Genomic DNA, 14149 nt, shown 5'->3' on the forward strand with positions numbered 1-14149 from the left:
GTGTTAGAGTGTTGGGAAGCAGGTGAAAAATAGAAAACTGAGTGTGCCCGGACCGGAACTGGTCGAGAATCATGCAGGAGAGTGAGAGTGTGTGAGAGTTGAGAGAAAGGGATAGAGAAAGGAAAGTGCGAAGCTGAAAACGAGCTGGGGAGGGCATAGAGAGAAAGACTGTTGACCTAAGGGCCGAGTGCGATGGTGGTGGGACTAAAGGCGTGTGGACTCATACTGTAGGACGCGGGTGTCAGTCCGGTCAAAAAGTGTACGTGCTCGCGCGATCGCGGTCGACGTCGGTGCCGTGGCCGCTGGATCGCCGGCACCCTTGATTGGTGTATTGTAACAAAGAAAAAAGGAGAATATAGTGCTTGATTGAACCTTGATCTCGCGTTAAATCTATTAATCCTAATTGTTTTTCCCCTTTTCTCCCAGAGCCGGGGGAGCTCGGCGTGAATCTCCTTTTGGTTAAAAGACGGTGGTAAGGAGAGGTATAACAGCGAGAGAGCAGGAGAGAAAACTTAGTCACCTGTTTCCGGGCCGTAGAACTCCTTCACGGAAAGCAGTTCGTGACAACTAGAAAAGCCAATAACCACCATTTTCTTTTAAGTACCAACTAACCTCGTTCTAGCTAAAAAAGACAAGTTTTATGTTTATGAGGCTGCTTAACACGAATTTTTAAACAATTTTTGTCTAAAATGGGAACTTTGTGGTCAAAATTAACTTTAAAAAAAAAAATGCAAAAAAATTAATTCATAAATTCTTAATGTTTCACTTTATATAACTCTGCTATTAGTGAATATTTTTTCTTCAAAATATAACAGCACACTTTTAAACTTTTTCTTAACGGTACGGTTAAAGGTACAATGAAAAAAGGGTATAGAGTTGTAACAAAACAGAAAGTATGCTATTGCGTATCGTCATGGAAATTGAGCCAATCGTATTTTCTTTTAAGAATCAGCCACTCAAAGACAATCTTAAGAGTAGTTAGAAAATAAGATTGTGAGAATATATTAAAAACGTGGGGGCTGTTTAGAAAGAGCAGAAACGAGATAATTTGAGTTATTGAACGAGTACATTTAATTAACTAGGAAATTTTATACTAGGCTTAGCTTTAGTTGTAACTGTAGTATTTTTTATGCTATAAGTTATAGTGGGTTTAATAACTCATTAGCAACAAGTTTTTCTGATTTGGAACTTCTTACGTACATGAATAGCACTTAATACGTTGGCAGTGTGAAATGAGAAAATTCGCATGTGAATAGTTACAGATAATGTATGTAAACTATGACATTACCAGCTGGCTCCAGAGGATAGTTTTTTCATTCAACATGCAATTAGTAGTGAGTCTTGAGGGCCAGCTTCTCCAAAGCTCTTCCTCGCATTCCTGACTGAGTCTGCTTAACCAATAATGCTTGTTCTTCATCTGGTGATGATGATGATGGTAGTATACGTGGTGATGATGAAGGGGCTGCCAATGTTGTTGGTATTCTCTATATTGATGCATGCTTCGACTGTAATAAGGAGAAGTACCAGCAGCTGTTGTTGACATGGTATAAATACCAACATCACCTCTGGATAACATAACTGGTATAATCTGATTGCTTTGTGTTAGTTTATAGTGCTCTTGGTGGCGTAAATGGTCCCCCATGTGCAATATGTGGGCTATTGATGAAGAAAGTTCTGATATACTGCCAGTAGAAGTCATCGGACTGTCACTGCTTCGATGATAATGTAAGAGCCTGCGTTTCTGCTGTAGTATTTGCTGCTGGATTGGAAACTGGAGTTGAGAGCCAGAGCCAATACCATGGAGCTTGAACTGATTAGCATACTGTGAAATGGCCGATGGCCGTCGCAGGTGTACGAGGTCTAACTGGCCACGGGCTTTACCTGAGTCTGAAACAATAATATTTTCTGAAAAGTTATACCCAATACATCTTCTGTAAGTTAATAAGCTCAAAGGTCTTATGAAATTTTGTTAGAAAACAAATAAATCTTTGAAAAGACTTTTATTCCAATATAAAGTACCTAAATATCTCCAAAACGGAAATATTGATATAATAACACTTCGACTTTTTAAGTAATTTATTAGGCAAACTAATACTTTCCTAATTTATATGATGGCTTAAGAATTAACGTTGATGTAAAGTGATAAACTAATATGCAAACTGTAGAGGAGCCATAAATTATAAAGCAATTTGTTTGCCCTAAATTAACGGCTTACTTGATCACTAATTAATCAATGAATAGCATCATTCTCGATTCGAAAGAAGCAGACAGCTGCTTCTGGTAACGTTTCTCTACGTATGTTTATAAGTATATATAAATATATATGAATACACACAGATATACATAAGTAATCCAGGAGCGGGAGCCAGTGCATGAAGTAACTTATTCTGAGTTAAAAACTGTTTACAGAACAGTTTTTTGACGATTATTATTAAAGTGAGTGGAGTTTCATTAGTGCTCAATGTTGGTATGTTAAAAAAGCAAATTTTACTTGCATGGGCTGCCATAAAGAGTGGAATAAGATTGCAATAACATAGCATCAAACCTGTAAGTCAGAAAACAAAGTTGGAACAGATACAGAAGCAGGCAAAAAGTGGCACTCAAATGCAACTGAGTTAATAAAAACAGTGAGCTACATAAATATTGAAACAAGGTGAGGAGCTAAGTGTCACTAATGTAAAAAAGTTAACAATGACAATACGCAAACGTTATTTAGAATCTCTTAAATATTTTTATAAGATTACAGATAAAAACGTTTGATAAGGATGATTATAATGATGGTGATAAGGATGATAATAATGTTAATGTGGATGATACACTGAAGCAGCGCTACTTCGAAGATGATTAGGCAGAACTTTAGCATCACTTAAGCAGTACTTCGGCAGAACCTATGGGGTAACTGTGTGGCAGTACTTGGGTAACACTTAAGCAGCGGCACTTAAGTGGTTCTTGGGTGGCACTTGTGTGACCAAAGTTGGGCCGCACTTATGTTGCAGAACTTATGTAGTACTTGGGCACCAATTATTGGTTTTTAGGCGGTACTTGAGTAGCAGAACTCCAGAGTTACTTGGATGTTTTATTTTAACATGTGTTTGTACCAATCACGCAGACAGTTATGACATGTGGTACTTAAAACACTGCTTGTTGGATCGTTAGAAACTCTGATAGTCTTTCTGTTAACACTTCTGATTTGTACTCTTAAAGGCCAGTCAAGTGCGGTTTAAATTCCCGTTGGGTGCCTGGGAAGTGCTTCCCATAATAAGATAACGATAATGATGACAATGCTGATGATGAAAAGAGCCTAAATAATACTAGACGAATGTCTAGGAAAGATGCATCAGGCTCTCGCTAAGTACCTTGGCATTACCAGACAAATAACTATCAATTACCCGTGAATTTCTTCTTAAAAGCCCAGAAAAAACTTACTTAGTACCTTTAAAGTACGAGCTAAGTGCCCTGGAAGTACCTGCAAAGTAAACGCCAAGTACTCGTTAAGTACCTGCTAAGTGCCCGTAAAGTCCCCAGAAAGAATCCACCACGAGATAAAGAAGAGCTCAGAACGTATTTACCAAATTCTTGAAAAATACTTAAAAGTACCCATAAATACTTGTCAAGTACTTGCCAAGAGCATAGAATTAGCTTGCTAAGTACCTGAAAAAAACTTGACAAGTACTTGTTTAGTACTTACCAAATGTCAGCTATGTACGCCGTGTAAAGACAGAACACAAAATTTAACTTGTAACATCCAAGCTTAACATTACCAGCAGTGTAGTAGCAAACGCTCTTCCATGCCCATAAGCATACCATTAATATTATGTATTCATGTATATAGCTTCCACTGCTTACTAACTAAGCCTCATAATAATATAGTTACGCTGCACGTATGTGCAGATGTGCCGTAGTCTCTGAAATCATATTTAGAAGTAGTTCAAAACGTCTTTTAAAAAATTGTTTTTCAGAGCTTTTTCATTTGACAAAAAAATTCAAACAAGGTATGCTTTAAAAAAATCACTGTACACGCTATTCTAGAAACGCAACAGTTACATGTTAGATAATATGCAAAAGGATTAACAATTCATTTAATCTTTAATTATATAAATGACGGTTTCTATATAAAAACCTTTAGTGGTCTAAGAAATTGTAATTAAAAACAAATCAAAAAGACTAAAAATTTATTCATTGCTTTCAGGAGACGTCATGAACAAGAAAATCCAGTGACATAGCACTAATAATGAAACAAATAACCACCTAAAAAAACCAATAAATCACTTGAGTCTGTCCCAAAACCGCCCATTAAAAATTAAGTTCAACTCAAAAACGATGCAAGTGCCAACAAAAACTTTAACTCAAATACCATACAAAAATCAAGTACCACTATCAAAATAACTAACAAGTTCCACCAACTTAAGACTGTCCAAAAATAACTAAGGTCCAGCTGCCCCACTCCTGCCAAGGTACCGCTACTAAGGTGATACCTAATTACCAAATCCTCAGTGCCGCCAAAAAACGACCTAAGTGTCACCATCATACTGCCAAAGTTATACTACCAAATTACTGCTAAGGTATCACGCAAATTACCAAAATAGACCAAATAAACTTTGCTAAATAAGAAACACTTAAAAAAAATCTAGGGCCACTCAAAAATCACTATAAACATGCCAGCCGAGTCTTGCCTTAGCACTGCTTGAGTGTAATAGCATCATCAATATTAATATCATTATCATCATAATGATTAACAGCGTTATCGTCAGCATCATCACCACCACCACCATCATCATCATTATCAACCTCGTCAATATCAACGTTCTCATCATCACTATTATAACTATCATTATTATCATCATCGAGATTATCATAATCACTAATATTATTGACATTATTATCATACTTATCATAATTAGTACCAAAACTAGTATTATCATCCTCGTTATCAATGTCAACATCATCATACATATTAACGACACCTTTATAATTATAACTAAAATAATCATTGACATGATTATCATTATTAAAATTCCTATCATAATCATCACAACCATTATCAAAATAATTATTGTCATAAACATAATTATCACTATTATTGTTACCGTTATCTTTATCAATATCATCATTATTAACATCATCATTATTATCATCATCATCATGATCGTACTCATCATTATCATCATCATCATTGTCGCAATCATTCTCTGTACTTATATTATTATTATTTTCGGCATAATCAACATAATTATCGTTATTTTTATTATAATTATAACCATAGTCATTATTATCATCATTATCATCATCGTCATAAATATTAGCATCAAAATCATCAATCTAAACATAATTATTATCATAATTGTCAACTAAATCATTATTAACAACTTTTTTATCATAGTTATAATTACTATCGTCTACATTATTATAATTATCTTCGTCCGTATCATTATCACTTTTCTTATAAACACTATGACCATCATTACAATTATGCACATTTTCATTGTAATCATAAGTATTAATAACAATGTTGATATCATCACAATCATAATAATAATTAACATTATGATCATCAATATTATCGACATTATTATCACCATTATAATTGCCATTGATTAGATTATCAATATCATTTTTAACATCATTATTATCAAAACAACATCGTTATTATTATTGGTAGGACATTAAATTTAAATTATCATTATCATCATTATAATCATTATCAACATTATTATAATTATTATTATTAATAATATCATCATGATCACTAGTGCTATGATTAATGTCATTACCTTCATTATTATTGTCATTATAATAACCATCCTCATTCTTAGTATCTCTATTAAAGTTAACATTATTTTTCTAATAATCATGATCATATATCATCATAAGTATCATTGATATCATCATAATTATTAATATCATTATTCATATGGTCATTAACATGATCTTTATCATCGTCACTATACTTGCCATTCACATTATCATCAATAATATCTCTATTCTATTCATTATTATATTTGACATCATTATCATTATCATAATCTTACTTATCATTAACAGTAATATTATTTTCATAGATTTAATGAAAAACAATAAAAATATATCAAGATTATCTTTATCATTATTATGAATTTCCCATTTCCGTCAAAATCCTCATCAGTATTATCAAAACTATTATTATCATGATTATCATTATAGTCATTATTTTGATTATTATTATTATCACTTTTGTTATTATCATCATAATTATGATCCTGACCATTATCTTTATTATTATTATCATCATTACTGTCATCATTATCACAATCATCATTTTCATTATCATCTTCATTATTAACATAATAAAAACTTTAAACATCGTTATTATTATCACTATTATCTTTATCATTATAATCATAACTATCAAGTGGCGCCGTAGCGCCACATGCAAGTTTGAGTAGCAGACGGTGCATGGCTACCACGACACTATATACGCTCAAATTCGCATTTTGAATTTTCGAAATGGTAAAAAAATTATTTAACATCATCATATATGTAGTAGTGTGATGTTATTCGCCTTTTCTAACGCTAAGCTATGATTTGAAAAAAAATCTTGACCAAAAAAGCTTTTTCAATTGTCTTATCATATATACGTTCTTGAAAAGTGCTGATTTCATTTCAAGAATTTTTACGTTCAGAGCAAAAAGTTCCGACTCTCAAGTTAGCCGCGGACGAGCTTCAGTAGTATATATCGAGCTAGTGTTAAGTGAAGTTAGTCGCGCTAAGAGTATTTACTTTATTTATATCATTATATATATATATATATATATATATATATATGTACAAGGGTTTATGGAGCCCTTTCACAGTTATATATCGGTCTATGGAGCCCGAATTGGTTTAAGGAGCCCGGGCTCCATAAAATATTATTATACCCAGGCTTATGGAGCCCGGGCTCCATAAAAATATCGATCGTATATGTCATACAGAATTATGGAGCCCGGGCTCCTTAAACTTAAGAGTTTTATATAAAATTTAAGATTATGGAGCCCGGGCTCTATAAGAACTACATTGACGTATTATTTAACATTATTAGAGTACAGACATCTTAACAATCTCTTATTTACTAAAAAAACTTCATTAAAACAGAGCACAGTAAATAGTTTCAACTAATATAACGTATTTGCCTATCAGTGATAAATGTTTGTAAAAAATAAAAAGTTTCTAAGTGAAAGTAAAAAGTAGTTCGTAAGTATGACATAAAGAAAACGGTTTAACACTTTTTACAAAAATAAGTTGATATTCTTATAGTAGTAATAGTTAGTTTAGGATTAACTTTCAAGATATTTAATGTTTAAAACAAATAATATCAGATTTAAAGTATAAAATATCTGTTTAAAAAATCGTAAATAGGTATGAGAAAAAATTATAGTAAAAGAATAAAAATAATCTCATTCCAATTTACACAAGTGGATAGTAGTATGCAAAAACTTCTTATAAGATTTTTGAGAACAGTAAATATAATATTGTCTATTAATAAATGTAAAATACTCTAGTCACTATTCTAAAGTAAAACTACTAATTTATTTTTAAAAAATCTGCCAACATCTTCCGAGTCGCAAAAAGATGGTATAAAGACATTCATATTATTTTTCATGCTAATATTGTATGCAGCTATTAATAATTTGATATTAAATTTTGCTATAACTAATAAGTTTTGTGTGACTGAATGGGAAGCAACGAATAAACTATCTGAAACCCTATTACACGATGTATCAAAACGTATTTATTCACAGAACGTAATATTGCAAAAAGTCACTCTTATCGTTATACATGTAAATTTCTTCTGATCCTGTAAAATTTATAAGAAAAAATAAGACATAATATAATTACGTTTATCAGTAAATGTCAAATTTTCTTATTATTATTAATTTAGCTTTAAAAAATCTGTCAACATCTTTTGAACTACGAAAAGGGGGTCTGGAGAAAATCATTAATTTTTTTAAATTAAATATTGATGAAAACTTTTCTAACTTCAAGATAAACAAAATTAATTTTAATTATAATTATAGGATTTATTATTACTCGCAAACTTGCTAATATCAAAAAAAATTGAAGCTTAGTTAACATAAAACGAAATTTCTCTTCCCCAAAACTAAAAAATGTATTTTATTTTTATAGGAACTCTGTATGCAGAGGTCGAAGCACAACAAATTTGAATTGTCATATGTATATCAAGATTATTTATATGAAACTATATAAACAAAGGTAGAGGGTGTTTGATTTCTGCTGTTTATTGCTCTGTTTTCTAATAAAAATTGTATGCTTTCTACTCTACTTTCAAGAGATCATATTAACGAGGGTATCCTTAACACTGTAAACGGTGATCAGCGCTAAGATGACTTAAGAAAGTTTCAAAAGTAAATAATAAACGGTTAAACCCTTTTTACAACTTACTTCATTTGTCAAATAAGGCACGTGTTTTCATACCATAGGGTAAAAAACGTATGGCTTATCGATATACATAAAAGTTTTTCTTGATCTTGCAAATCATAATAAAAAAATAAAAAAAATGTACATCTGTTTATCAATAAACATAAGACTTAATAGTCGAAATACTTGCGTGAAGCTAATTATTTCATTCGAAAAATGCTGCCAAGATAATTTAAGTTGCAAAAAGGTGGTATAAAATGATTTTTATTATTTCCATACTAATATGGTTAGTTTATTATTAGAAACTTAATATTAAATTCTGATATTACTCGTTTTAATTACATAACTTTACGGTACGCATCAAATATTTGATATAAAACGCTAGATGAGATGTTTAAAGAAGCATTTTCCCACACAACGTTAAGTCACGAAAGGCCTGTCTTATCGTTTTATAAAGATATTTTTTAAACCTGGAAGATTAATGAGAGAAAAAAAATAAGATTTGTATACTCTTGATAATGAATTTCACATATTCTGTTAATTATATTTGAGTAAAACAAAAAATTTAAAGTGACAAAATCTACCATCGAATTTTGGGTCGCAAAAAGGTGGTTTTATAAAAATTTGAGAATTTTTAAGTTAAATATTTTTATCAGCTATTTCCCTCTCTTTCTTAAACGTTACCAAATACATACCAAAATATATTTAATTATATTAAACAAATAATTTAGCAAATAAATTTTCGTTACCCAACTTTACAGTTGGCTTGAATTGTTTAATAAGGCTAATATTTACATACCGCAGGGTCAAACATCAATTGTCTTATTAAAACTTTAAATTTTGTTCATATTACGTGAAAGTTATAAAAAAATAGTAATGATATATTAATATGTAATATACTAATTCGTACTATGTAGAAACTTCCAAACATAAGTATTAAGTAAAACTAAAAATTTAATTTCATAAAATACGCCAATATCTTTTGGATCGCAAAAAGGTGGTACAAAGAGAATCATACTAGAATCATACTAGTATTGTTGATATTTATTGAAAACTTAATATTAAATTATGCTATTATTAGTTATCATCATATGACTAAAGAGTATGCATCCCATAAATAATCTCAAACACTAACATACGATGTATAAAAATGCATTTTTCCAAAAAACGTTAGGTTGCATAAGGCCTGTCTTATCGTTTTATAGATATTTTCTGACCATCTGAAATGTATGACAAAAAAAAATTATATATCATTATTATTATATGTTAAATGTTCTGTTAATAATTCTTGAGTGAAACAAATAAATTTTTTTTTTAATTCTACCAGTGTTTCTCGGATAACGGAAACGCGTTTTTATAAATATTTGAACATTTTCAGAGTTAAATATTCATATCAGCTATTTTACTTTCTCTTATTACCGTTGTTGAATAGATGTTAAAAACAATTTTATTAAAATATACAAATCATTCTACAAAAAACAATTAAATGGCTAACTTGAGTTGTTCAATGAGGCTGACATTAACATACCTTTGGGTCGAAAAGAGTTAGTCTTATTGAAACATAAAACTTGTTTCCGATCCTGTAGTATTAACAAAAAAATATAAATAATGTAGAAATATGTTTATTCATACATAAAAAAACTTTCAAACATACTTATTAACTAGAACTAGAAATTTAGTTTTCAATAATCTGCTAATTTTTTATGGGTCGCAAAAAGGTAGTAAAAAGAGAATAAAATTTTTTTTACATTAATATTGTTAGTAATTATTAAGAATTAAAAGTAGAATAGGGATATTACTATTCATTACTATATGACTAAAAAATACGCAAAAGTAAATATTGAACGCTGTCATAAAATGTATGGAAAAACATTTATCCGCACAACGTGAGGTGACAGAGAGCCTGTCTTATAGTTTCATAAAGATATTTTCTGACTCCGTAAGATGAGAGAAAAAACATTGCATGATTATATGCTTATTATTAAATGATAAATATTATGTCAATTATATTTGAGTGATACGAATACTTACATTAAAATATTCTATCATGGATTTATGGGACGCAAAATGGTGGTTACTTAAAAATTAAATAATTTTTTAAGGTATATATTCATGACAACTATTAAAGCTTTCTTAACAAACGTCTTCAAATACATACTGAAATAAATAACATTATAATATGCAAATCGGTGGTTTTAAAGAAGTTTGAAATTTTTAGAGGTAAATATTCATATCAGCATTTTAACTTTCTTTTATAACAGGGATCCACTACATACTAAGAACAATTTCATTGAAATATACAAATAGTTATGCAAAAAAAACTATTAGTGATCACATTTTACAGCTAACATGAGTTGCTTGATGATTATAAAATGTATAAAAAAGCATTTCTTCGCACAATGTAAGGTCACAAAAAGCCTGTATAATACTTCATAAAAATAATTGTTGACTGTATAAGATGCATAAGGAACAAAAAAAAAAGTATTTATGCCTAATAATAAATGTTAAATATTCTGTCAAAAGTTCTTAAGTAAAATCAGTAAATTTTTTTTTTAAGATCGACTACGTTTTTCAAGTCACAGAAAGGCGGTTTCATAAAAATTTGAATGAATTCTAACTTACATATTAACGTAAGCTTTTTAACTATCTTTCGTGACAGTAATTAGATACATAGAAATTAAAGTTTTTTCAAAATATATAAATAATTAGGCCATTAACAATTAGTAAGCTAATTTTCCTGCTAACTCAAGTTGTACAACAAGGCCAATATTTGTAACTGTAGAGTCAAAAAGATATTGTCTAATTGAAACATAAAATGTTTTTTCTTTGCTTGTAAAATTAATAGAAAAATGTTAATAATGTATTAATATGCTAATTCATACGTAAAAGAACTCTTTGACGCTATTATTAACTGAAACTAGAAATTCAACTTCTTAAAATCTGGCAAATTCTTTTGGGTCGCAAAGAGGTGGTATAAAATTAATAATATAATTTTAATATTAATATTATTGATATTTATCAATATCTCTATATCTGATTTAGCTATAACATATTCTTTATATAATTATATGACAAAAGAGTAAGGAACTACTACATAAATTTATACGCTAACGTAACATGTATGAAAAAGCCCTTTCCCGCATAACGTTATATTCAAGGAGCCTATCTTATCGTTTCATGAAGATATTATTTGGCCCTATAGGATGTATAAAAAAAACTAAATAAGATAAATATATGCTTAATTATAAATGATGAATGTTTTGTCAATTATTTTTAAGTCATGTAAATAATTTATATTAAAAAATTCTACAAGCGTTATACGGGTCGCAAAAAGGCAGTTTCTTCAAAATAAAACAATTTTTTAAAATGAGTTCTCATGACAGATATTCTACTTTTCTTATAACACGTTCTCGAATATAAACTAAAAGTATGGGTACAAAAAAAAAAAAAATAATGTATTAATACGTTAATTAATACATATTTAAACTGTTTAAGCATTATTAACTCAAACCGGATTTTTAATTTTAAAACAACTGCCAATATCTTTTGGGTCGCAAAATGGTGGTGTAAGAAGAATAATACTATTAGCATACTAATAGTTTTAGTAATTGTTTGAAATTAAATTTTTAATTATTTGGCTGCTTGTAGAATTATAACTCAAGAAGGTGCATACGATAGATAATATAAAATGCTAGAATAAATGTATGATATAGCACTTTTCCGCATAACGGAAAGTCACATAGAGCCTGCCTTGTCGTTTTATAAAGATATTTTTTGACACTGTAAAACGTATGAGAGTAAAAAACAGAGATTTTCGTATGATTATTGATAAATAATATATATTTTGGCAATTATCTTTGCGTACTACCAATAATTTATAGTTATAAATTCTACTATCGATTTATGGCAAAAAGGTGGTTTGTCCATATTAAACAATTTTTTATAATATTATCCACGACAGCTATTTTGTTTTTTTTTTAATTCGTTTGAAACATGTACTAAGATAAATCACATTAAAATATACAAATCATTAAGCAAGTAACAAACAGTGAGAGAAGTTTACAGCTAACCCCAGATATAGAGAAAAAAAGATATGTATATACCGCAGTGTCAAATATGAAATATCTGATTTGAATATTGAATTTTTTTGTATTCCCGACACTTAGTAGAAAAATATGAATAATTTCATTGTAAGTTAACAAATACATGTACGAAATCTAAACATCAACTTTTTCTTAAACTGCAATTTTTAATTTTGTCAATTTAGCCAATATTTTCAGAGTCGCTGAATGGTGGTATACATAGAATAATATCATTCGCATACTAATAGTGTTAGTAATTATTATAAATTTAATATTCTATTATTCTGCTTCAAGTAATAATTAAACTACTGAAAAAAAAAACGTATCCGATAAATAATATTAGAGGCTATCATAAAATATATAGAATAGTAGTTTCCCGCACAACGTTTGGTCACAAAAAGCACCTTTTGATTTTATAAACATTTCTCCACCCCGTAAGATGCATGTAAAAAATTAAATAAAACTCATGTATAAGTATAAAAACGTAAAGAATATTTTGATTATAATTTTTGGGTTAAAAAAATTAAGTATTTTTAAAACAATCTTCTATTGTGTTTTAAGTTGCAGATAGGTAGTTTTATAAAATCAAAAGAATTTTTAAAGTTGAATATTTATGTCAGCAATTTATCTTTCTTTAATGTCAGTGATTTACAACATACATTAAACAATTTAATTAAAATATACAAATAGTTAAGCAAAAAACAATTAGTGACCGCTTTTGACAGCTAACTTAAGCCGTTTAATGACGCTTACATTAATCTACCATTTTGCCGGTAAGCGTTGGTCTTACCAAAACATTAAATTTTCTTCTAATCCTGTAAAATCAATTAAAATGAAAATGCACATTTTGCACGAATATTTTGATTATTACACGCATAGACTTTTCGATTTAATTATCACCTAAAATTATAAATTTAATTTCCAAAAATCTGCTAATTTCTTTTGGGATGTAGAAATTTGGTACAAAGACAATAGAATTATTATAATACTTATCTTGTAAGTAGCTTTTAAAAATTATGTATCCAATAGAACTTTTATTTATGATAAATATGAGACTAAAGTTCACTTAACAAATAAATGATATTAAACGCTATTATAGAATGTATGAAAAAGTGTTACTTTACACAATGTAAGGTCAGAAAAAGCCTGTATAATCGTTTCATAAAATAATTTTTTAACAGTGTGAGATGTATAAGGAAAACAAAAAAAAAATTATTTACGCCTCATAATAAATGTTGAATCTTCGGACAGGAGTTCTTGAGTGAAATCAGAAAGTTTTTTTTTAATATCGACTTCGTTCTTCAGGTCGCAGAAAGGTGGTTTTATAAATATTTGAATGGATTTTGATTTGAATAATAACATAAGCTTTTTAACTGTATTCGTGACAGTAATCAAAAACATACTTATTTAAGTTTTTTTTATATATATTAATAATAAAGCTAATAACAATTAGTGAGCTAATTTTTCTGTTAACTTAAAATATACAACAAGGCCACTATTTATTACCATAGATTTAAAGTAATTTGGTCCGATTAAAACTTAAACTTTTGTTTTGCGCGTAACATTATGAGAAAAATATAAATATTGTATTAATGTGCTAATTCATACGTAAGAAAGTAATTAAACGCTATTATTAACTGATACTAGAAATTTTTTTTTTAAATCTGGCAAAT

General features: G+C 29.2%; 1 protein-coding gene across 1 annotated transcript in view; it reads right to left on the bottom strand.

Annotated features, from left to right (window-relative positions):
* Positions 1–204: 204 nt before the first annotated feature.
* LOC149373300 (uncharacterized) overlaps positions 205–14149 on the bottom strand; it is a 1143724-nt gene continuing 1129779 nt past the window's right edge. The window contains exons 8-9 of the mRNA XM_089597536.1: positions 1289–1887; positions 205–318 (exon numbers count right to left, since the gene is read on the bottom strand). Of these exons, the coding sequence (XP_089453662.1) occupies positions 205–318; positions 1289–1887 (713 nt within the window). The remainder of the gene's footprint in view (positions 319–1288; positions 1888–14149) is intronic.

The sequence above is a fragment of the Copidosoma floridanum genome, unplaced genomic scaffold (genome assembly GCF_036245765.1).
Source record: "Copidosoma floridanum isolate Cflo_tuat_1 unplaced genomic scaffold, Cflo_Japanese_pri ptg000033l, whole genome shotgun sequence".
Classification (NCBI taxonomy): Eukaryota; Metazoa; Arthropoda; class Insecta; order Hymenoptera; family Encyrtidae; genus Copidosoma; species Copidosoma floridanum.